The 24907-nt window shown below is 38.3% G+C and overlaps 1 protein-coding gene across 5 annotated transcripts in view; it reads left to right on the top strand.

Moving 5' to 3' along the window:
- Positions 1 to 24907, top strand: part of heatr5b (HEAT repeat containing 5B) — a 66116-nt gene that overhangs the window by 18909 nt on the left and 22300 nt on the right. For 4 of the 5 annotated variants that reach the window (XM_041250837.1, XM_041250840.1, XM_041250841.1 and 1 more), the window contains exons 11-29: positions 1058 to 1169; positions 1538 to 1690; positions 2071 to 2170; positions 2531 to 2640; positions 4701 to 4864; positions 5587 to 5762; positions 6209 to 6314; positions 7162 to 7352; positions 7469 to 7628; positions 9939 to 10128; positions 12220 to 12389; positions 13163 to 13310; positions 14225 to 14404; positions 15117 to 15368; positions 16244 to 16425; positions 17073 to 17141; positions 19843 to 20022; positions 22214 to 22451; positions 23718 to 23972. In XM_041250837.1, the coding sequence (XP_041106771.1) occupies positions 1058 to 1169; positions 1538 to 1690; positions 2071 to 2170; positions 2531 to 2640; positions 4701 to 4864; positions 5587 to 5762; positions 6209 to 6314; positions 7162 to 7352; positions 7469 to 7628; positions 9939 to 10128; positions 12220 to 12389; positions 13163 to 13310; positions 14225 to 14404; positions 15117 to 15368; positions 16244 to 16425; positions 17073 to 17141; positions 19843 to 20022; positions 22214 to 22451; positions 23718 to 23972 (3136 nt within the window). The remainder of the gene's footprint in view (positions 1 to 1057; positions 1170 to 1537; positions 1691 to 2070; positions 2171 to 2530; positions 2641 to 4700; positions 4865 to 5586; positions 5763 to 6208; positions 6315 to 7161; positions 7353 to 7468; positions 7629 to 9938; positions 10129 to 12219; positions 12390 to 13162; positions 13311 to 14224; positions 14405 to 15116; positions 15369 to 16243; positions 16426 to 17072; positions 17142 to 19842; positions 20023 to 22213; positions 22452 to 23717; positions 23973 to 24907) is intronic. The other variant, XM_041250838.1, reaches the window with a different exon arrangement.

The following is a 24907-nucleotide window of genomic DNA, read 5'->3' on the forward strand; positions in this document are numbered from 1 at the left end:
CTGATTTCAATCACCTTTTGGAAGGCAGGCCCGTTTTCAGCGTGGCCAAGCATCCAGGCCATATAGATCCTCCCATGGTCATAAGAAGGAATTATGGAGGCCCTCTACTTCCTTCTGACAATTCCTACCACCAGCCTGTACCTCCAACTCAATCACGTCTGCCATTAAGGGGCATGGCATCTCATTTTCTGGCAAACTGGCAGAATATAACATTATTCCCAACAAGAGGCATAATCTGCATGCTGATGGACTGGTCAGGTCCACAGGGAGTCATCCTACAAAAAGAGATCCTATCCTATACCATAGTACAGGCCCCCAAATCTTCACAGTCCCATTCGGACAACAGCGTGGCAGATGTCCTGTATTGGGACAGTTTTCAGTTTTGCCCATGGAGTAGCCACTCCATGGGCAAAACTGAAAACTGTCCCAATACAGGACATCTGCCACGCTGTTACCCGGGCCTCCTTCGACATCTCTATTTAGCATTATAACTTGGATATGTCTTGCTCTCAGACTACTTTTGCTCGCTCTGTGTTACCTGTGGCTTCCACTACTAACATCTAACCTACCACCATCTTGTCTACAACCTTTCGTATGGTTCGCTTTGTGTGTGGAGTTTATCATATGAAGTAAAAAGATGAGCTCCACACACCTATATCCCATCCACCTTTTCCATTTTTGAAATTTGGACAATGGTCTGGATATGAGGTGGTTTTATGGATGAGGGACACTGACTTATAGCGCCAAAAATAATTATATCATAATAATTGTTCTCCTGACCCAAACAACATTGAAACCAGGAGTTCACTGTGTGTGGAGTTCATCATCAGATGGATAACAAATATTACAGGTAGTCTTCGTATTCTTGATATGGCAGTGGTTCAAATACAGATTGGAGCAAGCAAAGACGTACTTTGTCTGCCAACACAGCCAGTATTGAGCATGGTGTAGAGTTTCTATCAGATCTAATGTCAGTTGTCAAATAATAACAAATGTATTATCTCCACCACTGCAAGAGAACGAGATCTATTTTTGTTTTTCTTTTTTTTTTTCTTAGATGGTGGTCAACATTGCAGAAGATCTTCTGCGTACTGCTGCTCAGAACAGCCGTCTTTCCCTACAGCGCACACAGGCTGGGTGGCTTCTCCTGGGTGCACTCATGACTTTAGGTGCATACATGATAAGGCAATTATGTTGTCTTAGTCTGTTGTGTTTTCAATGCAATACTTTTCAACAGATGTTTGTCATGACATTTAGATTTTTTTTATACACATCATATTTTATAGAACCAAATTTGCAACATGTTTCTTTCAATTATTGTCAGTTAAATGTTTTATCGTTCATGTGCAAAGTGGTAATCAGCTTGTCCTGTTATAATAGAAACTTCAACAACAAATATTCCATGGTATTCAAGGAAGACTTTGTTTGATATACAGTTCTATGTAGATCAAGGTTACCTACCTTATTGTGATATATTGAGATCTATTGTCCTTGGTTGAGGCGGTTTGTAAGTGATCCTGCTACTTTTCTGTGTTAGGCCCTTCTCTTGTTCGCTACCACCTTCCAAAGATGTTGCTTCTCTGGCGAAACGTGTTTCCCCGCTCACAGAAGGAGCTGGAGGCTGAGAAGGCGAGAGGAGACTCTTTCACCTGGCAGGTCACTCTGGAAGGCCGTGCTGGAGCACTGTGTGGTAATTAATTAGCTTGATGAATAAGCTTCTAGATATACCCATATATATATACTAACACAAGTTTATCTATTAGCTCTTTCAGCACTAAGTGGACTATCCTAAGATAACTAGTTTCCATGACACTTAATGAAAATTAAATAAAAATATATTAAATGATTGAAAACACAAGCAATATATCAGAAACTGATTAAAAATACAGTCAGATTCTAAAACATGATCTCTTCATCATTTCCAATCAAAATAAATTATTAGTTTGACAGGTTTATGTGTCCTGAACAACTTTACATAAGGATAATAAAGAATGATAGTGTAGTTTTGCTTCAGAAGGAGACACTTTGTTGCAGAGAAGATGGTGACACTGTTGCCTATTCTGTCAACAGCAATGAGGAGTTTTGTTGCTCATTGCTCTGAGCTGCTTACAGAAGATGTGATCCGCAGACTGATGACGCCAATCGAGTGTGCAATGACTATGATGTCTCAGTGAGTACCAGCATTTTAATTTGTCATTTTTTTGGTTTTACTGAAAACAGTGTAGTACTGAAAACTGAGATTTTTGACAAAAGGATAGTCAAAATTAATCACTTGCTGAGATACAATGCTGATTTAGTGATTGTAATAATCAGAAACATGAACCTTTAAATGTAAAGAAGTAACAATGGACAATGTTTAGTCTGGATCAGAGTGGATAATCTGATTAACAGAACTAGAAGATCTGAACAATGACTGATTTTGAAGCAAGCATAGTTTGCCAAATGTTTGCAAAGACAAGATGAATATAAAAGGTTGTGGGAAGTTGATGGTCTTGTCCTTGTTCTGATTTTGGCTCTTTCTGTCCCCTAGCATCCCCTCTGTCATTAAGGCGCATGGAGTTCATTTGAAGGCCAGTGCTGCAATGGTTCGATTGAGACTCTATGATATTCTGGCTTTGTTACCACCAAAAACATATGAAGGTAAATAATCCACTGTAATATACTACAGTAATACTTACTTTTTATAGTGAAGATTATAAAATAGTAGATAGAGATACTGCTCTCCAATTGGTCAAAAGAGAATGGAGAAATTGAAGAAAACGGGGATGCTGTTTAGCCCTGACGGTACAATAAAGCATGTCAACACCTGACCAGTTTTTAGTAATAACAGATGATTCTGGAAAAACATATGCAACACTATCATTCGACGAAAAACTAAAATCATAAACCCCACACTGAAACAAAGAAATCGTAGAATGGTGTATGACGATTTTAATAATCCACTCTTTCACTGCAAAAATCAATATAAAAAATTACCTGAAAACTACCTGCTTTTTAATTACATCCTTGGCACCTCCGACAACATCACCTACTCACTAAAGCTGTTAAGTATAATTACCTTGGTTCAATGATGTCGAAGCAGAGGAAACCGGGACTGTCAAATAGATTTACAAATCACTCAGTAAGATCTGACGTTACTGCTGTTCATATTCTCACCAAAGCTGTGCTTGAAACACAGTAAATAATGTTCATAACGGGTCTCAAAAAAATAAGTCACCCATCAGAAGCTACTGGCAAGCAAGCCATGAAGAAAGAAATACTTTGTCCATATGCTTACTAGCAGTGTGGCAGCAAACCAACCAAATTCAAATGATCGTTGTCTAATCTCGTGAATGCTGCGATTTACAATTAATTTTCTTGCATTCATATTTGGTTATTTCTGCCAATTTCTTCTGCTTCATGGCAGTTCTCAAATTCAGACATAGTTTGCCTGTTATTTGCTTTCTTTTATTATATTCCTCCATAAGTATTGTGTTTTTCCTCCTCTCTTCAGTTTTAGTTTCTTTTTTTTTTTTATCAGCCATACTGTAGTTTTCCTTAACTGTCCAAATGTTGCCATGGAGACAGGATTTACATAGTATAGTAAGCTACTCGCCTATTGGTTGAAATCTTAAATAGTCCATGCATACTTAAGTGTTTTCCCTTAGTTAAGTAGAGCAGTTAAGATGTTTTGTGCAACACCCTTAAGTTTTTCCCTTAGCTAAGTGAAAAATACACTTAAATGATATACTTAATAATAGTTTTATGCAACCGGGCATTGGCAAATAAGGCATAGGAGTTTTCCATTGCGTTCAACAAAAAAATCCATTACTCTCCCACTCCGGTAAGAAGGTTCGATATTCATCTTCGGATTTTCTTTTTCGCTATTTTCTTCTGCCATTATGAATAAAACAGAAGCCAATCCTGTTCAAAGTAAAGTTAATGGTTTCCAAGCTTATATAACTGGAGTCCCGAATGCACAGTAAACTAAGGGTGGCTATGATTTGCTAGTTTGTTGCTATGTAACAAAAAAATGTTGCTGTCGCGTTGCTGATTGGCTAAGGTCAGAAATGGATTGGCTTGTGATGGGGGGGGGGGGTCGAGACCTCAGTGACTTATTGTAATAGTATAACACTTATAAAAAGAATAAAAAAACCAAGTAACTTAACTTATTCATTGTGTAATGAAATATATGGGAAGATCGAAGAGCCGCATCTTGAGCACAAAAGAGCCGCATGCGGCTCGGGAGGCTTGGCCACCCCTTCTCTACACAAACATCTGCACTGTCCACTTTCAATAACAGTAATAATCAATCTAATATTCTCCAGTAAAATTAAATCATATTACAAATACACATGGGATCAATAGTTGTTATTACTATTTGTAAAATAATAATGGAGTACCTCACACACACAATGCCGTTCACCTGAACATTCTTTTTTAAAACAATGGAAGAACACGGAAATGAAAGCCATTACCTAATAAGTGCCTAATTTGTATGTTAGTTAGTAACGATGACAAATGTAATTTTATAATCGAATTGTGGTACTCCAGGATGTTGTGAGATGCTGAAATATCACAACGATGTGGAGTTAGAGGCACTTTGCCCACAGCTGTTGTTTTATTTGAGCATATCACAACAGCCTGTCATACCATTATTCCTAAGTTAACATTTGAATTAAGTGTATTATTTTTCTTCTTGTCTTACAATGTTGTCATAGGAAGTTTCAATGCACTCCTTCGCGAGCTGGTTACAGAGTTCACTCTGACTGATAACTCTGCAAACACCACCACGTCCCTGCTGAGGTCCCTGTGCCACTACGACGACAGTGTACTGCTTGGCTCCTGGCTTCAGGAAACGGACCACAAATCTATTGAAGATCAGGTGAAATGCTTTGTTTTAATACACCATACCCTTTTACTCTTGAAGTTGTAATTTGATATTTACTTCTTGACTAATTAATTTGCTATGACTCCTTGTTACCGTCATAATAGGTAACTAGTCCTGAACTCTCGGCACAGTAAAAATAATTCTTGACACACTAAATATTGTTTTTGACAGCTCATTAAATCCTATTTGATTTATGCGTTTGTAATGTAGCTAGTGGGCTGCACACTAATTCAGAATTATTTACTCCTGAAGTATTTAATTCAGTATCAAAGCTATCTTCAGGGTTGGAATTAGGTCATTCAGTTGAAGGTGAACTTCTCTATCTTATTTTTCCTCCGGCATGAAGGCAACAGTAGATTAGCTTGATTAACTTTATATATACTTGTTAGGAATGGAATGTGGTTAACTCAGTACTCTGATTTATATTTAGTTCCTTGCTTGCATGCGCACCCATACATATAAGGTATATAAGAATCAGACAATTTTTATGCTGGAGATTATTTACTTCTTTAAAAAAAAAATTCTGTCTGTTACTCCTTTTTGTGGTGTTTAGTAAAAGCATATTGATTTATTGAAGTTTTGTATGCCTTCGTTCACTCGATCTTTAGGGAGCTTTTATTCAAAGAGATTATTTTTTCTTGTACAACGCAGTATTGCTTCTACCAATACAGTTTATAATCTCTAGCTTTATTCAGCATGATTTTCTTGTTTCATAGCTGCAGCCGAACAGTGCATCAGGTAGCGGAGCTTTGGAACATGACCCCTCCTCCATTTACTTGCGTGTCCCAGTGGGTGAAGCTATACCTGGTCCATTGCCTTTGGGAGTTTCAGTCATCGATGCCTCTGTGGCCTTGTTTGGTGTGGTCTTCCCTCATGTTTCTTTTAAACATCGGTGAGAACCAAACAGATATTATTTTTTGTATTCATTAATTCTGTTTATTTATTGAGAGGCTGTAAATTGAATGTGGTCCTCTTGGAACCATTTGATTATGAAAGGAGCAAAGAAAAATAAAGCACAATCCTGTCTTCATAAACTTTTACAAGATAAAGTCAACGTCAGCTGCAGATGCAACAGAATACTTAAATTTAGCTATTTCTCAATTTCAGAACTAAATGTCAGATTAAGTTAAGGCATTCATGTTTTTGTATACTGTTATCTTACCCTGTACTGGCCTTGGTTGTCAGTTGCATTGGTTGGTAGGACTGTGAGCGTGAATGAAAAGTGTTCACCTTGATTTTTCTGTTTGCAACACAGAGGTGAAAATTATTTAGCAAACTACAACCATAGCAAACGCTTTAATATCTTGGTAACTGGGGCTTTTGTGTGCGTTGTGACAGGCTGCAGATGTTGGATCACTTTGCTGAATGCATCAAACAAGCCAAAGGTGTTCGTCAGCAAGCTGTCCAGCTAAACATTTTTACTGCAGTTCTTAGTGCACTGAAGGTAGGAGATACATTCATAAAAAGGAAAAAAAATGTGTTTGCTTAAAACAAAGTTTGTGTCACACCTGAAACTTTGCTATGGAGTGACTAATCTGGTACCCAGAGTGTCCTTAGTCTGTTGCGCCAAGACTGCTTATATAATATGGATGAGCTTGTTTGGCAATGAAATAAGATGTACTGCATTTAAAAATAAATCAATACAAGATGGGTTTTATATTGTAAATAGAGCTAACACATTAATTCCAGTAAATCTTACTTTTTTTTTTTTTTTTTTAGCAAATCAAAAATTTGACACAACTCCATTGACTCAGTAGAAACATTTCACCCAATTTCTGTATCCCATAACCCTTTGCGCACAGCATGAAGGAAGTAAGGGGAATATATTTTTGTATATCCTGCTTCTCTTAACAGTGATCAGAAACGTTAATGCCCGCCCAGCAGCACTGTAGCTACAACTGCCTGCCCTGCATTGTACAAAATGCGTGCACATTTCAAAAGTTTCATATTTTCCTTTCAAATATGTCATTTCAAGCTTAAGGCTCTACTACTAAATACATTTTGTTTCTGTTTTTTTGGGGTTTTTTTTCCATACAGCACTGGATTGCGTGCTTTACAAGATCTTGAACTTCTATTTTAAATATTGACATGCAGTCTTTTGAAGTAGAGTGCAGTGACCCGGAAGTGTAGTATATTTGCAAAATCAATAAATTGCCTTCACTAAAATAATGTGTGTGCCTGTTATATAGTGAAATGTGAGACCTACAAAATGACGGTAGTGCAGACATGGTAGTAGGATTACCTGTATGCTATATGTACCTTAATTTTACAACATTCCTTTTTGTGTTCAGGGTCTAGCAGAGAATAAGAGCAGCCTGGGCCCAGAGGAGGTTCGAAAGTCTGCCCTGGCGCTGGTTATGGGAGCTCTAGACAACTCTAACCCTATCCTGAGATGTGCTGCTGGGGAAGCTCTGGGCAGGATGGCCCAAGTGGTGGGAGAGGCCAGTTTTATTGCTAGAATGGCTCAGTACAGCTTTGATAAGTAAGTGCAAAAAGGGTTGATGATATTTATTTCTCCAGACTAGAGATATTTATCATGTTTATGGAAAGGCTATCAATTGAACTGGTCTAAGTTCTTACTTTGTTCTCTTTTCTCAGATTAAAATCTGCTCGGGATGTTGTGTCCCGTACTGGGCACTCCCTTGCTCTAGGATGTCTTCATCGGTATGTTGGGGGTATAGGCTCAGGGCAGCATCTGAAGACCAGTGTCAGCATTTTGTTAGCTCTCGCGCAGGACGGAACCTCCCATGAAGTCCAGGTAAAATTTGGATCCTTCTTGCTAAAGATAAAATTTCATAAAAAATGGGCGGCAATTCCTCTACCCAATCTCGCAGGTCAGCTTGTTGGGCAAATACAAGTCACTGCACCGAGGCACACCTTGAGTTGAATTAAAATTTTAAAAAGGGAAATTACTTATGGCAATGATGGCCAAGTTCTTTGACGTCCTGTCTACAATATATGTTTTTGTTATGAGTGCTATGCACTCGGTGTACCTTATATGACAAGGCTTATACCATATTCCTTCAAATTTAAGCCCCCCTCGAATTTCCCACCCTCAATTCGAGGAAAAAATAAAACCTCAAATCAAGCTGTATTTGCAAAGATACAGTTTGCGGCCATCTCCTGTCACACAGAGCATTACAGTTATGCGCTGCTTCTCATTTCCAGTTGTGATTACTCACACCTGTTTTTCTCCCTTTTTGTGAACTGTGGTATTGCTTGGCATGTCAAAAAATACAGGTGTCTGATCAGCCTTTCTGATCTGTTCAAGCTGGTACTGTTTGTTAGAACAGAGCCTAATAACGAAACGCTGAAATTGTAAAAGCTTCTCTTCGAATTCCTCAGGAAGCTAGTGATGCTTCTTTGAAAATGGCTGCCTGTATGTCATGGATGATTCGAGATCAGGCAGTGACATATATATTCGTCTGTTTTGTGTACTCTGGTATTCGCATATTTTTTTGACGAACTTAACCCTTTGCGGTCCTGTGTCAGACCAGGTCCAACATTACAATTTTCCCTTTCCGGTACAATGTCAGACCCTATCCAACATCATCAAAAAGACATCAAGCACAGGTCTCTAGTCATTTTTTCTCTGGAAAAAGCTGAGAAAACCTTTCAATGGCCGAGTGAGACTGATAGAAGCCAAGAGAAGCTGGTGAAAAAAAGGGGGCGGATCTGAGCAATACACATAGTCCCTGCACCACAGTGAAGATGATTTATCAGTATATGCGACTATGAAGAGGTATGTGATAAACACAGCGACAAGAGGTGGGGCGGGGCTGGAGATGCAGTACTGAGTTTCCTGTTGATATGCAGTGCCCTTTAAACCTGTTTTACTTTGAATAAAATTACTTTTAAACAGCTTGTGTAAAATAAACAGCGCGTGTGAAAATAAACTGGACCCAATGCGTCTCACACGCGCTGAATAAATGGACTGCTAAGGGTTAATACACACATCACTATATTCAAATTTAAGACACAGGACATTTTTTAGAAGAAATTGGTTTAAATTCAAAGGAATATGCCTTCTCACGGTGCATGCAGACGTCTTCACTCCAACTTCCTTCCGTTGCCTTAGTAAGTGGACACTGCTGGCCATCCTATCTCTCAAACTTGGACGGCATAGGTGGCAATCCTGGCAAGCAGTGCTGACTTGGGCGTCCAGACTGGGGGTAGCTTTACAGCTTCCAGTCTTCTTATATTTCTGGATAATCCTAGATACTGTGCTTGGCTGGCATAACCTCTGTTGGCTGTCTGACAACTGCTAAAACCTTGCTTATGAAGTGTAATGCTGGCTGGGCGTGTTTCTGAGGTATGGGTCTTCTCCAGGGCTTGCTCTGAAGTTACAAAATCTATGTAAAAATTATATCTTGTATAGCAGAAGCCTACTCGTTTCCACTTCTAATTGCCACCTTTTGATTTTCTAGTTGAGTAACGTGTCGGTATTTGTGAAGTCTTCGTAAGTCTTGTGTTTTCATGTTCGATTTCAAAATGTCACATTTTTTTCAGTTTGCCAGTTTTTCATTACTTATATGGAAAAATCTACAAAGTGGTATGTAATTTGACATGTTAGCGTAATATTATTCAGCAGATTTCATTCGACTGTATGAAACAAAATTAGATGGTGCTGCAAAACCTTTGGCCGTAGCTGTATAGTTAATTAATACTAATTAATACTTATTCACTTTTTGTTCTTTCAGCAATCTGGTATTCTATAATTATATTTCTGTAATGCCAGGAAAAAGTCTTGAATTATGTAGTGAATATAGTGGTCATATTTTGGCAACATTGTCATTTGTTGTGACAACTTTTAATTTGATGCACAACTGCATTCCAAGATTCTCACGATTTAAGTGACATTACAGATGAGGACCAGTAGAAATGTTCCATTTCGCTGCCAGATTGTTTTAACATCTTTTTCATGTGTCCATTTTACTTCATGTTTATAATCTGTTAGATCATAGATGCCTTCCCTCATACATTTTGCCCTGGGGATGCTTCGGTTTTGATTAAAAAACAAAAACAAAAAACTCCCATTTCTATTTTTGTATTTTTTGCTGTTTTTCAGACCTGGGCTCTTCACTCCCTGGCCCTGATCGTGGACTCCAGTGGGCCGATGTACCGGGGCTATGTGGAGCCCACTCTGTCCTTAGTACTGACCCTCCTGTTGACAGTTCCTCCGTCGCATACAGAAGTGCATCAGTGTCTCGGACGCTGCCTGGGAGCTTTGATCACAACAGTAGGGCCTGAGCTGCAAGGTAATTAATTAACCTGGTGCTCAAAATACCTTTTGAACAATATCAAAATTATTAACTGTGTGTCCAGTTGATGGCAGTATAACCTAAGGGAAACATTTTACATTATTGTTGTACAGGGCTTCTAAACTGAGATAATGACTTTTTATTAATACAGGGAGCACACTTTTGTTTTTTTTTTTAAATACATTGTTTCAGAATACAGCCCTGTTTTGTTTTGTGATTCTAAACAAATGAAACCAAACTGTGGATATTCAATGAGTTTTGTATTCTGGCTAATGTGTTTAAAAAAGCATGGAAAGGTCTGCATAAATAAAGTGGAGAATAAATGGAAACATAAGGCAACGGGATTAAAGTAGCGAAAGGCACGACCGCTGTTTTTTTTTATTTATTTATTTTTGGCCATGAAAAAAAGACCAGAAATATCTGCCTACTAATTAAACAAACCTGTCTGTGGTGGTGTTTTTTTATGTGTGTGTGTGTGTGTGTTGTAAGTGGAAACTTGTAGAGATGATGAATATAATTGTATAAATATGCCTTTCTCCCATAGTGTAGCTGATTGACACCTGAAACAAAATGAAGTGTCGATGGTTAAGTAATGAACAGCATAAACAATAGCTTTAAGTTCAATAGGAGAGGTTTGTATCTACTTCCAGATTGTATATCATGCAGTCGAATCAACACATTAAATCTGAATAACAGACATTTGGGAAATAGTAGAAAAACCTGTTCAACTCACCTTTTAGGAATTCATGACAAATATATGTATGTGTGTGTGTGTGTGTGTGTGTGTGTGTGTGTGTATATATATATATAGGAAGTATTAACCCCCCCCCCCCCCCCCCCCCCCCCCCCCCCCCCCCTTGGACGTTTTCACAGTTTGTTGTGTTACAACCTGGGATTTTTTTCCCTTTGATTTACACAAACTACTCAACTGAAATGTTTGATAAGTATTCACCCTCCTGAGTCAATACTTGGTAGAACCACCTTTGGCAACAATTGCAGCTATGATATTACTATTACAGGTAAGATTCTACCAGGTTTGCACATCTGAATTATGCACTATTCGCCCATTCTTCTTGGCAAAATTGTTCAAGCTCTGTCAAGTTGGATGGGGATTGTTGGTGGACAGCAATCTTCAAGTCTTGCCACAGATTCTCAATCAGATTCAAGTCCGGGCTCTGACTGGGCCACTCTAGGACATTCACTTCCGTATTTTTAAGCCACTCCAGTGTTGCTTTAGCTGTGTGCTTGGGGTCAATGTCCTGCTGAAAGGTGAATCTCTTTTGCAGACTGAAGCAGGTTTTCCTCAAGGATTTGCCTGTATTTAGCTCCATCCATTTTGCTATCTAACCTGACAAGCTTCCCAGTCCCTGCAGATGAAAAGCATCCCCATAGCATGATGCTGTCACCACCATGCTTCACTGTAGGGATGGTGTTACCTGGGTGATGTGCTGTATTGGGTTTGCACCAGACATACTGCTTTGCATTTAGGCCAAATAGTTCAATTTTTGTTTCATCAGACAACAGAATTTTTTGCCACATCTTTTCTCTCCCACATGCCTTTTTGCAAATTCCAAGCGAGATTTTACATGGGCTTTTTTTTCAGAAATGGCTTCCTTCTTGCCACTCTTCCATACAGACCAGATTTGTAGAGTACCTCAGCTATTGTTGGCAAATGGACAGTTTCTCCTATCTCAGCCATGGAACGCTGTAGTTCTTTCAGAGTTGTCATTGGTGGCTTCTCTGACCAATGCCCTTTTTCCCTGTCTGCTCAGTTTGGGAGGACGGCCTGATCTATGCAGATTCTGGGTGGTGCCATATATCTTCCACACACACACACACACACTTTTTATGTATTTATGTTTTTAATAAACCCCGGTAAGTGAATTGCCCCGTTCTTTATAGTATTAGCTAAAAGTACTTTTCTGGAGGTTCGCTGTGTTGAGGCAACCTGAAAACTGCTCCAAAAAAAACCAAACAGCTCTTCTGTGAATCACAAGGGACTCTGTCCCTTAATTGTTGCAAATGTACAGTCAACTCCACTCAAAGTACCTGACAATGTAATTGAAAGAAACTTATTTTCATTTTCAGGAAATAGTGCTACAATCTCTACTATCCGCTCCTCTTGCCTGGTAGGGTGTGCAATCATGCAGGACCATTCAGATTCCCTTGTTCAGGCTGCTGCCATCTCCTGCCTGCAGCAGCTTCACATGTTTGCCCCACGCCATGTTAACTTGTCCAGCCTGGTCCCTTGCCTCTGTGTAAGTTTGGTGCTTTTAATAGGGTTATCACATGTCTGTTTGAAAATGTGCTTTAGTCATTCTATAAAATGATCTGCCTTCAAATTATGATTTTATGCATGCAAAAAGGTTCAGAATTAAAATTGACTATTGCATTTATTTTGAAAAGTTAAGTTTATGGAGATTATATATAATATATATATATATATATATATATATATATATATATATGTGTGTGTGTGTGTGTGTGTGTGTGTGTATGTATATATATATATATATGTGTGTGTGTGTGTGTGTGTGTATATATATATATATATATATATATATATATATATATATATATATATATATATATATATATATATATATATATATATATATGTATGTGCTGTTTTTAGCCAATATTTATGTAAGGGTCAATACATCATTACTATGGACTATATTTTAGATATTCGTCACATACATTCGGTGGATCAAGATGGAAAGATGCATAGTAATCAATCTGGTTCAGTGATTTACAGTATAACCTGTTTGTTGAATGGGGATGAATGTTTCACATGCATGACTTGATTATGTAATAAGCCATCGGAGGCCTAAAATTGATAACCAATTTAGAAAATGTAAAGGAAAAGTTGTGCATAAGTCCATTTGTTATTTGGCTTAATACATATGTGAAAGTACCCATAGACATGAATAATAAGTTTGAAATGAACAGACATCAACACAGGATATTTTTATAAATCAAAATGTCTGTTTTTGTTTAACTGATGTATCTGGAATGCATCTCCCTTTAGGTCCACCTGTGCAGCTCTCACCTGCTTCTTCGTCGTGCTGCAGTGGCATGCCTGCGACAGCTGGCGCAGAGAGAGGCAGCAGAAGTTTGTGAGTACGCTATGAGCTTGGCGAAAAAAGCAGGCGACCCCAAGGACAGCAGTGGAATCAGTAAGTGACTTGAAAGTTGATATTTTATATTTCTTCTGGTATACCTTTCCTTTCATATGTACCTTTTATATGAGATTAAAGGTAAATCATAGTGTCTTTAACTATTGCAACAGCAGTAAGGATTCTTTTATTCTGAGAAGGAAATGCATTTATTAATGTTCTTCCAGTGCTTAACTAAATCAGAAAAAATTATACGGCCATCTCCTCACATCAGCTTTAGAACACATGAAAGGGGAGGGACAAAGGCACTGGCTACAGTTAGATGCCTCCATCGCAACTGTATGCATATCTGAGTCTTAGACATCTCTCAAGCAGGTACTGCGCTATTTGACCCTTATGTTGGAGTTTGTGCTTCAGAGTTATGTTTTCTTACTGGAATTCATCTGAATATGAAAGTATAAACAGCATAATTACAAAGAAATGAATACTATAACTAGAAGGCATTTGCCTAACTGGGAATCAATGTACTGTGTGCTTGCAGATGATTATGCTCATTGATCCATGAATAGCCAGTGGGCGGTTTTCAGTGTTTTGGGGGAACTTTTTACATAACACTCTGCAGTTGTACATGTTTAGTTCCACAACTATTATGAACATTTTTAAATCAATCCAACAAGTCGTTCACAAGTAAGGAAACACAAGCTTTCATAAAACGTATAATAACAGTATATGCACTGCAAGCTCTCGTGCATGCAATTTGTGTATGTACAATTGACATGTCAACTAACTAACAGGCTCGCCGTTTGCATAGCTATAACAAACAAACAATCTCCATAAACCTGCAACTTTAAAATGTGATATTCCTTCGTAGGACTCTAGCCTTTGACCTGTTTAATTAAACAGGATTTTAGTATAGTCAATGTACTTATATGGTGGCTAAAGGTGACGTATTTTAAAAACACCTGTAAATGCAGATTTGAATATCACTGAGACTGGTCTTGAAGGAGTCCTTTTTGGGATGCTGGATCGGGAGACTGACAAGAAACTCTGCTCTGACATTCATGACACTTTGGGACACATGCTATCCTCCCTGGCTGTTGAAAAATTGTCCCACTGGTTGAAACTCTGTAAGGATGTCCTGGCTGCCTCTACAGGTGAGAAGTTACAGGGAGAGTGGATTTACAGTAGATTAATCATGGCTGCAGTGCACAGAACACTGCTACCTTAGACTTTAATTTGCTTGTCGTGTGCAGTTGTACGTTTTTCTTATTTACAAATTACAGTAGTAAATGTCTTTTGTATATTGTCCTGGATATGTTGTAGCTGGTATTCCTCATGGTGGATGGAAATCCCTGTGGACTGGGATTTAATAGAAGTGTGGTTATGTTATAACACATTTTATATACTATATTTCTTGAACTGCTTGTCCAAGTTATTTATTACATTTATACTGTAGCCTTCTTTACAGTCTACCGATACAAAAACCTGTCACCTGTCGCATGTTTGTAAATAAGCAATAATTTGATGCCTGCTTCACTGTCGCTGTATAGTAAACACAGAGCAAGTGTTAATTTGGGAAGTGGCTCTCATTTAGTATGCAAGTCCAAACTCTGCCATTATTGGGGTTGTGCTTCTTATTTGGAACTTTAGGGCATACAGCATCATAGAGCTTACACCATAACAGACAAAATGCTATATATTGTGGTAATTCAATCAAAATAAATATTGCTCTACATTCACATAATTCATTTCATAAACTTTACTTGAAGCTTGTTTTTTAAGGACAAAAAAGTTGTCTGTTTCTTGAATTCTATGGTGCTGCTTTTTTTTTTTTTTTTTTTTTTTAAACGGTTTTGTTTCCTTTAGAGGCCGGTGCTGCAGTCCCTCTTCAAGTTGGGAAGGAGGAAGACTTGGAGAAGAAGGATGAAATGGACGATGACATCATGTTTACTGCACTGGGAGAGGACGACAAGTCCATGCCCTCTGTTGCTCCTCGCTGGGTGACGCGAGTGTTTGCGGCTGACTGTCTGTGCCGCATCATCCTGCTGTGTGAGAGCGCAGACAAGGTGCACTTTGACCTGGCAGCTGCCCGTTCAGCCAAACTCAAGAACCCAAAAGGTCAGTTCTAGAAACCTCCTTTTGTAAAAGGGTAATATTACAAACATATTTTAAACAGGAAAATAGGCTTTGCACTTTGTAGTAAACCATAAGTGTCCTAGTGTCGGAGAGAGAGATACAATGTGTTAACTAGGAGATTTAGGCAGCACTGAGGGGTTATCTGTGTCTGAAATCCCTTCTGCTGATATGTTATTTTGGCCATATTTGTAAAGCTTTTAATGTGTGCATTATTAAAATTCTTTCAGAGCCTAATATTTTTATAAAGTAGTGTCTGATATTCATGAAACTCTTTTAGACTTTTGTTGACTTGCATCAAAACAGATGTTGAAAAATATTCTTTATATAACTTATGTAAATGAAATGTAATACTAGAAAAACAGATAAACAAGAAATGTGTTTCTTCTAACAATGTTCTCTTACATAATGAAACAGTTAAAGAGAAAAAGCAGTAAGAAATTAATATTGAGAGGGTATATATTGTTGTATTTGTGTAATACTTGATTAGGAATACTGTAAACTTGGACCAGCGAAAAACCTTTTATATTTCATGTAATATATGAATTCTCCAAGAAATTACAATATTCTTATTTACAGTAGTAATTGTATTTTATTTCCATTTCCAGTCAATAATTTATTCATATTCTCTGTACTAAAACTGGCTTGGGTTGAAAAAACATGCTTTTTACAAAATAATTGTTACCAACTTGAAACACTGAAGTGAATATTTTAAGAGCTTTTCTATTTTGTAAGGTTACACACTACTCTGATTAGCACTAATCTTGGACTACATCATATTACGTTCTAACAGGTAGTCCAAAATTAGTGCTAGCCAGGGTCTGAGAAACCATCGACAGTGTGTTTTGGTTCTGCTGCAGATGATCTTCTTGTGCTTCACCTCCCGGACCTAATCCGCATGGCTTTCATGGCTGCCACCGATCACAGCAACCAGCTGAGGATGGCAGGCCTGCAGGCCCTGGAGGACATCATCAAGAAGTTTGCAGCCGTCCCTGAGCCAGAGTTCCCAGGGCATGTGATACTGGAGCAGTACCAGGCCAATGTAAGAACCTCCTTCCTTTCCAACCTCACATTAGCACACCACAGCAAGGAGGGCCACTGCTTTCCAAGTTGGCCTCCGAGTTGAACTTGCAGATTTAACTGGTTTGCTCAGTTTTTCTGAAATGCCAGGCCCTTAACTTACGGACGTGCAAACCTCAAAGAGAGAGTTTTTGTGAAATAAATAGATGGAAATTAGTAATTGGTTACATATGATTTTTACCATTTAGTTTCAGTTTAGAAAATTCTGACGTATGCGGATTGCACGATATGGTCATTTGAAATGTTATTAGCAGAACTAATAGGAGTCAGATGTGTATTACTGGCAACCAGGTTGATATTAGAGAGGAAATGAATTGTATTAGCTTCCACATGAATGCTCTATTATTCCATTTCATAACTGTGTATGTTCATAATGCAGCAACAAAACCACAGTATTTTAATGTTATCATTCTAGCTGATATGTATTTAAATGTACAGTGTACTTTTTTTGCTTGACAAACTCTAGTGACAGATCTAAGAATGATTATAATCAATTGTAGCCTGTACAAGATATGAGGGAACACTAATATCCAGTCCTTAGTGTTATTCACCAGAACATATGCATCTTAGTGTTGTTTACTATAATGTGTCTCTCTCTAACTTTGGTAGGTTGGAGCAGCCCTGCGACCAGCCTTTTCCCAGGATACACCATCTGACATCACAGCAAAGGCCTGCCAGGTAGTATATCTCCCTGGATAATTGGATTATCCTATTTTTTTTGTTTTGTTTTGTTTGTCCATATTAATCTAGGTTTATGTTTTTGCTGGTAAGATTTAAGATGAATTTTTTTTTTTTTTTTTTTTTTAATTTCAGAGAAGTTTGTGAAACATAAAAAAAGATGAGGATAGCACATCCCAGCATTATAGCGGTTTACTCACACACACACACACACACACACACACATATATATACAGTCAACCTTGGTTAACTCGACACCACGAGGATGCCATTTAGTGTTGACTTATCAAAGGTGTCGAGTTAACCATGGCATTAGCCATGGCATTAACATGCATATAAGTAACAGAACTCGCATGTTTACAGTATTTACAGTACTGCACAAACTCTGTACAACTCATAGTTCAATTGAAATGAGAATGAATAAATAAATAGAGTTATTTTTACGAAAACAATTCAACCACAAGCTGTTGACTATGACTTGACTTGAACTCAACTAGTTCAACTCATGACTTGAACTATTTTTTATTTTTTTTTTGCTTCTCACTCGTTATGAACTAACACTGTAACCTACTGCACTTGGTTGTTATGAATGAATGAATGAATGAATGAACGATACGTTTCCAGTCAGAGGTTAGTCACGTGAAATGAGAGTGTCGTGTTATCCACTAGTCTTTTTAATAGTTTTTATCCCTCTGTATCGGTAATAAGTGTCAAGTTACGAGTAAAAAATTAAGAGGCAGGATGCATATATTTTATATGGAGAAAATCTGGGACCAAGACTGTCTGTCGAATTAACTGAAGGTTGACTTTTTATCAGTGTTGTAATCGAATCACAAAAATTGGGACTCGAGTCGAGTCACAGGGGGTAAAGACTCGAGTCGAGTCTGACATGCCAAGCTCAAGTCAAGTTACAGGGTTTGCTCGAGTAGAGTTGAGTCACTTGTCTGACTTGAGTCAATTCGAGTAATTAATTCTTACAGTTGAAGACAGTTTGATTTAATGAGAGTCATTGTACAGGTGCTTAGCAATCTTAAAGTAAAAAGAAAAGAACATTTCAATTAGAAATACAAAATTGAGATGCACAGTAATGTGCTCATACTTGCTCCAGTGATGATCACCATTAAAGGGCCACGGATTCTGCCTTGTGTTTTGTTTCTCCATTTCAGTGAATTAACAATTCATTGGCATATTTCAAAACAGGTTTTGTTACTGACCATACAGTGGCCCGTTTACCTATACTCAACTGGGTTGTACAGTAATGGATACCACAAAAAAAAGAATGCATTTAACCATTTATTTTCATTTTTACTGTTGGCAGACCGAGTGTTTGTTTTTCAGTTTCTTAACAGTGAAAAACTCCCTGATAGTTTTTTTCAGATACCTTAACCATATGAAAGGAAATTTTGTGGCATTTAATTTGATATTTGATATAGCGATCTTGCGTCTAAGCTTAAAACATAGTAGCTACAAAGGAAAACAGTCCAAGTAATGCAACTGAGGCGAAATCAGAGTTTACTCAAATTAATTTGCTTAATGTTACAGAAAGAAACGTATCTTGAAAGGCTAAGAGTTCAGCATAATAATGCGTGTTACAAAATAAGTATTTTTTGTTATTTTCAGATAAAGGGTTTTTCACTAATACATTTTTAAAAAAAAAATAGCGAAAATATTTCACACAGAACACATTGCACCATAAACCCTTTAACCACCTAGTGTTTGTCTAAATAAAATCATCAGTGCAGTTAAAATTCCAATTTTATACTAAGAGGTCAGTTGTATTTTGAATAACCCTACTAATGTAAAAGACTGGTATTGTAGCTGCTGTTTCATTAACACATGCAAAATACCCCAGCAGCACAAACCAACACTTTTTTAACTGCTGCAATAATTGATCTGTTCACCCTCAATGACAAAATCCACAGACCACTTATAAAAATTAATTTAAAATAATCCGATATTGAACTGTGCAAATAAAAAATAAAGCCATTTTGTTTACCATAAAGCTTTGAAACATGCTCGTATGGGATCTCATTTGTTGTCTGTGTTTTCTTGTTAATATTACTTTACCACAGTGGTAAATACAGAACAGATTAATTTGCATATGTAGTATTTTATAATCACAAATCCAAATACAACCCCATCCTTATAAGCACTTTAAAATCCAACTTGTTGCTAAATTCACAAGCCGGAATCTCATGGTTTTCCAGCTTCAGATTGTACTTTTAAACAGCCCCGTAGCAGTGCACAAATTTCAGTTTGCCAGCAGCCAATGTGTATTATTTTTACTTGTTGCGTAGCAATGGATATTTGGCATGATTTTACTTTGTAAATGAGTAAGCATTTGGTACTGGCACCAAAAAATGTAAATTGAGAAGAATACAAGTAGTAGTTATAAACAGCTTTTATTCACTCCAAGATGATCCAATAATAATAATTCAATTAAAAAAAAAAAAAAAATCAAAATTAAAATGAGGTAAGGTTAGGTGGTGCTCATATTAAAAAAAAAAAAAAAAAAGGGCAAAACCAGTCTTGAACAGGATTTAATTCACATAGAAGAAATAAGAATGTGGCAATAAACAAGTTAATTTCTGCAAAATGGTAGTTGGAACAAATTCCATAGGGAATATTTTACTTTTGCCCATTAAACCCTTCCCTTTCCCGCACAGCCCTAGTATTAAGTTCTGTGTCTACATGGCTGCAGGTGTGCAGCACTTGGATTGGCAGTGGAGTGGTGAGCGACCTGAACGATCTGCGGAGAGTTCACAACCTGCTGGTGTCCTCCCTTGACAAGGTGCAAGCTGGGAAGGGCTCCTCCAGTCAACTGTACAGTGAGAGCGCCACCACCATGGAGAAGCTGGCTGTCCTAAAAGCCTGGGCTGAGGTAAGCAGAACACTATACCAACATAATCACCAGCTTTGTGTCAGTGATATATACAGTAGAGAGTCGATTATCCGATCTTTAATCAACCATACAGGCATTCTAATCAAAGTCTAATCAACGGAACGCACCTGTAATCAAGTGATGAATGACGTGTGGCGTAGTACGCACACAGCTTCTGCTGCTAAAACGGCTACGAGATTTAGCTGCCAAAAAAGGACCAGCAGACTGAGGCAAATAAATATTACAGAATTATTCAGACCACCAGAGCCTCTGCCTCCGCCACCTCCACCGGCAGGAGCAGAGCAGCAGAAGCTGCCTCTGCCTCCGCCACCTCCACTGGCAGGAGCAGAGCAGCAGGAGCTGCCTCTGCCTCCTCCGCCACCTCCACCAGCAGAGGGTGATTGCCTGCTGTGTCCCATTCCACCAGCAAAGGGTGAATGCCTGCTGGTATCACTTCCCCCACCATCACGAGGAGAGGAGCTGGAGCTGCCTCTGCTTCCATCACCATCAGGGGGAGAGGAGCAAGAGCTGCCTCTCCCTTCACCAGAAGGACCAGGACTAGATGCTGGCGGTCCTCAGCAGCCTGTGCATAGGCTGCTGAGGGAAGCACTAGGAAGAACCGCCCGGCTGCAGTGGCCGAGAATTGGGCTAAAACCCGCACCCCAGCTTGTCCTGACTCCCCACATCTTCGCCCAAGGATGCCTGCCTTGCTTTGCCCAAGGATTCCTGCCTGGCATCGCCCGGGGCTGTCAGTTACTCCGCTTCGCCTGTTTAATTCACTTGCAGTTGTACCGCGACTCCAATTGAATGATTGATTTTAGCAATCAAGTCTCGGTACAGCTGCATAAAAGCAGCATGTTTTCACTCACTCTGGGTTGTGTGTTCGGTGAGTGGAGAACGGGTGGGGAGAAGGAGAAAGTAAAACAATAACTAAACGTAAATATATAACCGTTGTTTTGATTCACTGTGTTTGTTAGTGCACTGTTGGTTTAAGTGTTAGTCTGTTTTGTTTGTCTATTTATTTTGGCGTCAAGTGCCATGTACTGGTTTTTGTACTGTTTTATTTTATAATAATAAACCGCACAGCAGCGCATCCATTTATCATTTCATCTCTCAGTACTGTGTGTTTCTTCTGGTCTGATGTCCCCACTACAGCCGTCTTTGTCACAAGTACTTACTTCTGTCTTTCTTAAAGCACCTTCTGTTGGTTATCATTCAAGGTTAACAAATCCCGGTTTTAAGAGCCAACACCAAATCCTGCTTTGAGGTGCAAAAGTCTAAGCCTTATCATTTGAAGGTCTAATGCCCTTCCAGAATTCTACTGTGTGTCATATACAGTTATTACAATATTTTTAACATTGTAAGTTCTGTAACATACTGTCACCCGGATGGCTTGTGGGTGATGTCAACCCAGGAAAGAGTGAAGTGGTGGTGAGCGTATTTATTAAAAAAATAAATGATTTAAACAAAACAGAAACACTTCACAAAACAGCACGGTGACCAAAATAAACAGACAATAATTAAACAGAGACAACCAAACAAGTATCGTGCTGGTTTTGACCCAGCATGCGTAGAAATTGTTTTAAATCTTTATCTTTGTCACTTTCTATCCGCCCTGTCGTTTCTACACGCTCATCAACCCTTTATGAGCAGCTGCTTTGCTTTTATATACATGGCCATCTCCCAATTGGTAATTACTTAATTAATTGGGGAGATGGTCACACTACACACGAGTTTAGCTGGATGTGGAATTTTAACCCCATCCATGCTGTAAAACAACAATAACAAAACCAGCACTCAAACACCAGTACATTCAAACACCAATAAAACCACACCCTGTGCACCAATACATACGTACATTTAAATCATAAAACAACAAAAAAACATGAAATATGCACAGGGGTGGGGTGTACCCCATCACACATACATTTGTGGAATGTATGGAATGCAAAACACCAAAAATACATAATGCCCATCAAGTATTAATCCTTATTGTTTGCATAATTGCCATGTTTCATAGTTGCCTCATGCTGAGATCATTTGCCAAATACAGGTGTGACCTTAGGGACTATCAGTTTAATGTATACGTATCTAAAAACATATAAGAAGCATCCACTTCTCTAATAAAGATTGTATTCAGGCAGAAATTGGAAACAAGCGAAGCTAATATTTTACCTAATTCTTGCCTCAGGTTTATATAGTGGCTATGAAGATTAAAAAGGAAGCTGAAAATAAACCACAGAGAGCGGTGAAAAGCAGTGAGGAGGAAGAGGATGATTTTGGGGCAGCAGACGTGCTTCCTCCTGATAGCCTCATCACCCTGGTGCAGCCCGAGCTGCCTAATCTCAACCACCTTTGGCTCGCTGTGCTCAAGGACTACGCTCTTCTCACCCTGCCAGCTGAGTTTGCCAGCCAGCTGCCCTCTGATGGTAGGTAACTTTTATGTCCACCAGGGAACATTTATTTTTATTTTCCATAGGTAAGTATAACAGCACTAAGTGCAGTCCGTTTTTACTGTACTATACAGAGATGGTTGAAAGCAACATGCCACAGCATGTCCAAGGAGTGTATACAAACGTACATCCTACTGGCTATTTTCAGATCATTTTTATTATTTGGGAAACCTTCTTATATAGTACACAGTAGGTAGCCAACACTTGAAAAATTAAAAGTTCTGTTATTGAATTGAATTAAATTGGCCCACTATAGCAGTGTTTCTCAACCCTGGTCCTGTGGGCCCACTGTGTCTGCTGGTTTTCATTCCAGCAGAGCTTAATTGGCTTAATTAGACCTTTTTAATTGTTTTCAGCTGTTAAACAGTTTAGAGTTCAGGTTACTTGTAAAATGTTATAGCTAACTTGAAATGTGCAACTGTTAAGAGCAGAAAACAATTAAAAAGGTCTAATTAAGTAATTTATCAGTTCAGTTAAGGATCTAGTTAAGTAATTGAGAGCTCTGTTGGAATGAAAACCATCAGACACAGTGGGCCCCTAGGACCAGGGTTGAGAAACACTGCACTATAGTATTGCAGAAGCTGGTGAACAGACAATAATGTCCAGACCAAAACCCCACATTGTTCCAATAACCATTAGCAGCTACTAATTCTAATTATAGATATAGCGATGGAATTAAGGTCTGCACACCAGATCTGTTTCAATATGTAAATTAAATGTATACTGAATATTACTATAATGTCATGTGCTTTTCTTTGTGTACATCGCACTCTAAGCCCATAATTGTCAGACAATAGTAATGAGTTGATTTTAGGATAATTTCTGTTTGATCCATTGTTACATGCACTAAAATGACAGTAACCATGGAGTCATTCAGATCTGTGTTGTACTCCAGATCAACAGTGCAAAAAATGATTGGATTGGCAGGTACATGTTTCGGAGGACATGTGTTACAGACTCTGTTTTCCAAGATGCCAGGGGGTTGCAGCGGTGAACCGGGATACAAATAACAATTGGGCGTTATAAACTGGGGAGAAAACTGGGGTAAAAAAAAACCATTGGCGACCGACAAAATAAAAAAAAAAAAACAGTTGCTTGATGTACACGTATAAACATTAAGTCCATAAGATCTTGCATCTTGGGTATGGGAGTATGAGAAATAGACAGTAATACTAGGTTAAAGAGTAAAGTCTGGCTTGACCCAGTCGATTTGTTTCATGCTAACTGTCGATCCTTTGACAGGAGGAGCATTTTACACCCCTGAGACGATTGATACAGCTAGACTCCACTACCGCAACTCGTGGGCTCCCATACTCCATGCTGTGGCAGTCTGGCTCAACAGCACAGGCTTCGCATTGAAAGACCCGTCCGAAGACATGGCCACCAATCTTCAGAGAGGTCCGGCAGCCGCTGTTCACAGCCAACCCTCCAGCAGTACGTCTCCAGCTTCCAAAACCCAGGAAGATGTTGTCAAGGACAAAATACATCTTCTCTTAGGTACGGGTGACCTTAATAAAGGCAATCGGCAACAGGAAAATGTTTTTAAAATGCAATTCATGTAAGATGTTTTAATGGGTTTTCCTTGCAGTTTCAGAATGGTTTGCCTCCTGGACTTGATTTAAAATGTACATTTTAAAGTTGGAAACAAAAGTATTGGCACCCTACGCTTATACCACAAGTCAAGGAAACATTAAGGACTAAGGATAAGAATTTAGTCAACTTTAAACACTTCAGTAAAACACAAAGCAAAATATAATTTCTAATAATTTACAAAATAGTCTATCGGAAAACAAAAAAAAAACTTCTTTCATTTAAAATATTCATTCATGACAAAAGTGTTGGCACCCTGTTTTAGTATTTTCTGTGTCCTGATATTGCTTTTATTACGGCTTTCAGGCATTTATGATAATTCTTAGGCAGTGAAAGCTTAGTTGAAATCTGGGCCTATTCTGTCTTGCATATTTCCTTCAGCTCAGACAGATTGGATACACAGTGTTTGGCTACAGCTTTTTTCAGATTAGTCCAAAGTTCTATTGGATTGAGTCCTGGTGATTTACAATGGCCGTTCTAGTAATTTTTATTTTTAATCGTCGTTTTCTTAAAGAATTCCCAGAGTTGACTTATTCTTTGGATGGTCGTCATATTGGAAAATGAATTGTCTGGCAATTGAGCAAATAGTATGCTTATACTTTGTGCAATGCAATACAATAGTTATATATATAATTTATATATATATATATGTGTGTGTGTGTGTGTGTATATATATATATATATATATATATATATATATATATCAGAAAGTCTTTCGTAACAGAGTTATCACAAAGCGCAGAACAATTAAGAATAAGCCGAATCAAAAAGGTACATTTTAAAAATCAAAAGTGAGTCAGCCAAGTGAATACTCTCAAGGAGTGTATTCCAAAGTTTGGGAG

The sequence above is a fragment of the Polyodon spathula genome, chromosome 5 (genome assembly GCF_017654505.1).
Source record: "Polyodon spathula isolate WHYD16114869_AA chromosome 5, ASM1765450v1, whole genome shotgun sequence".
NCBI lineage: Eukaryota > Metazoa > Chordata > Actinopteri > Acipenseriformes > Polyodontidae > Polyodon > Polyodon spathula.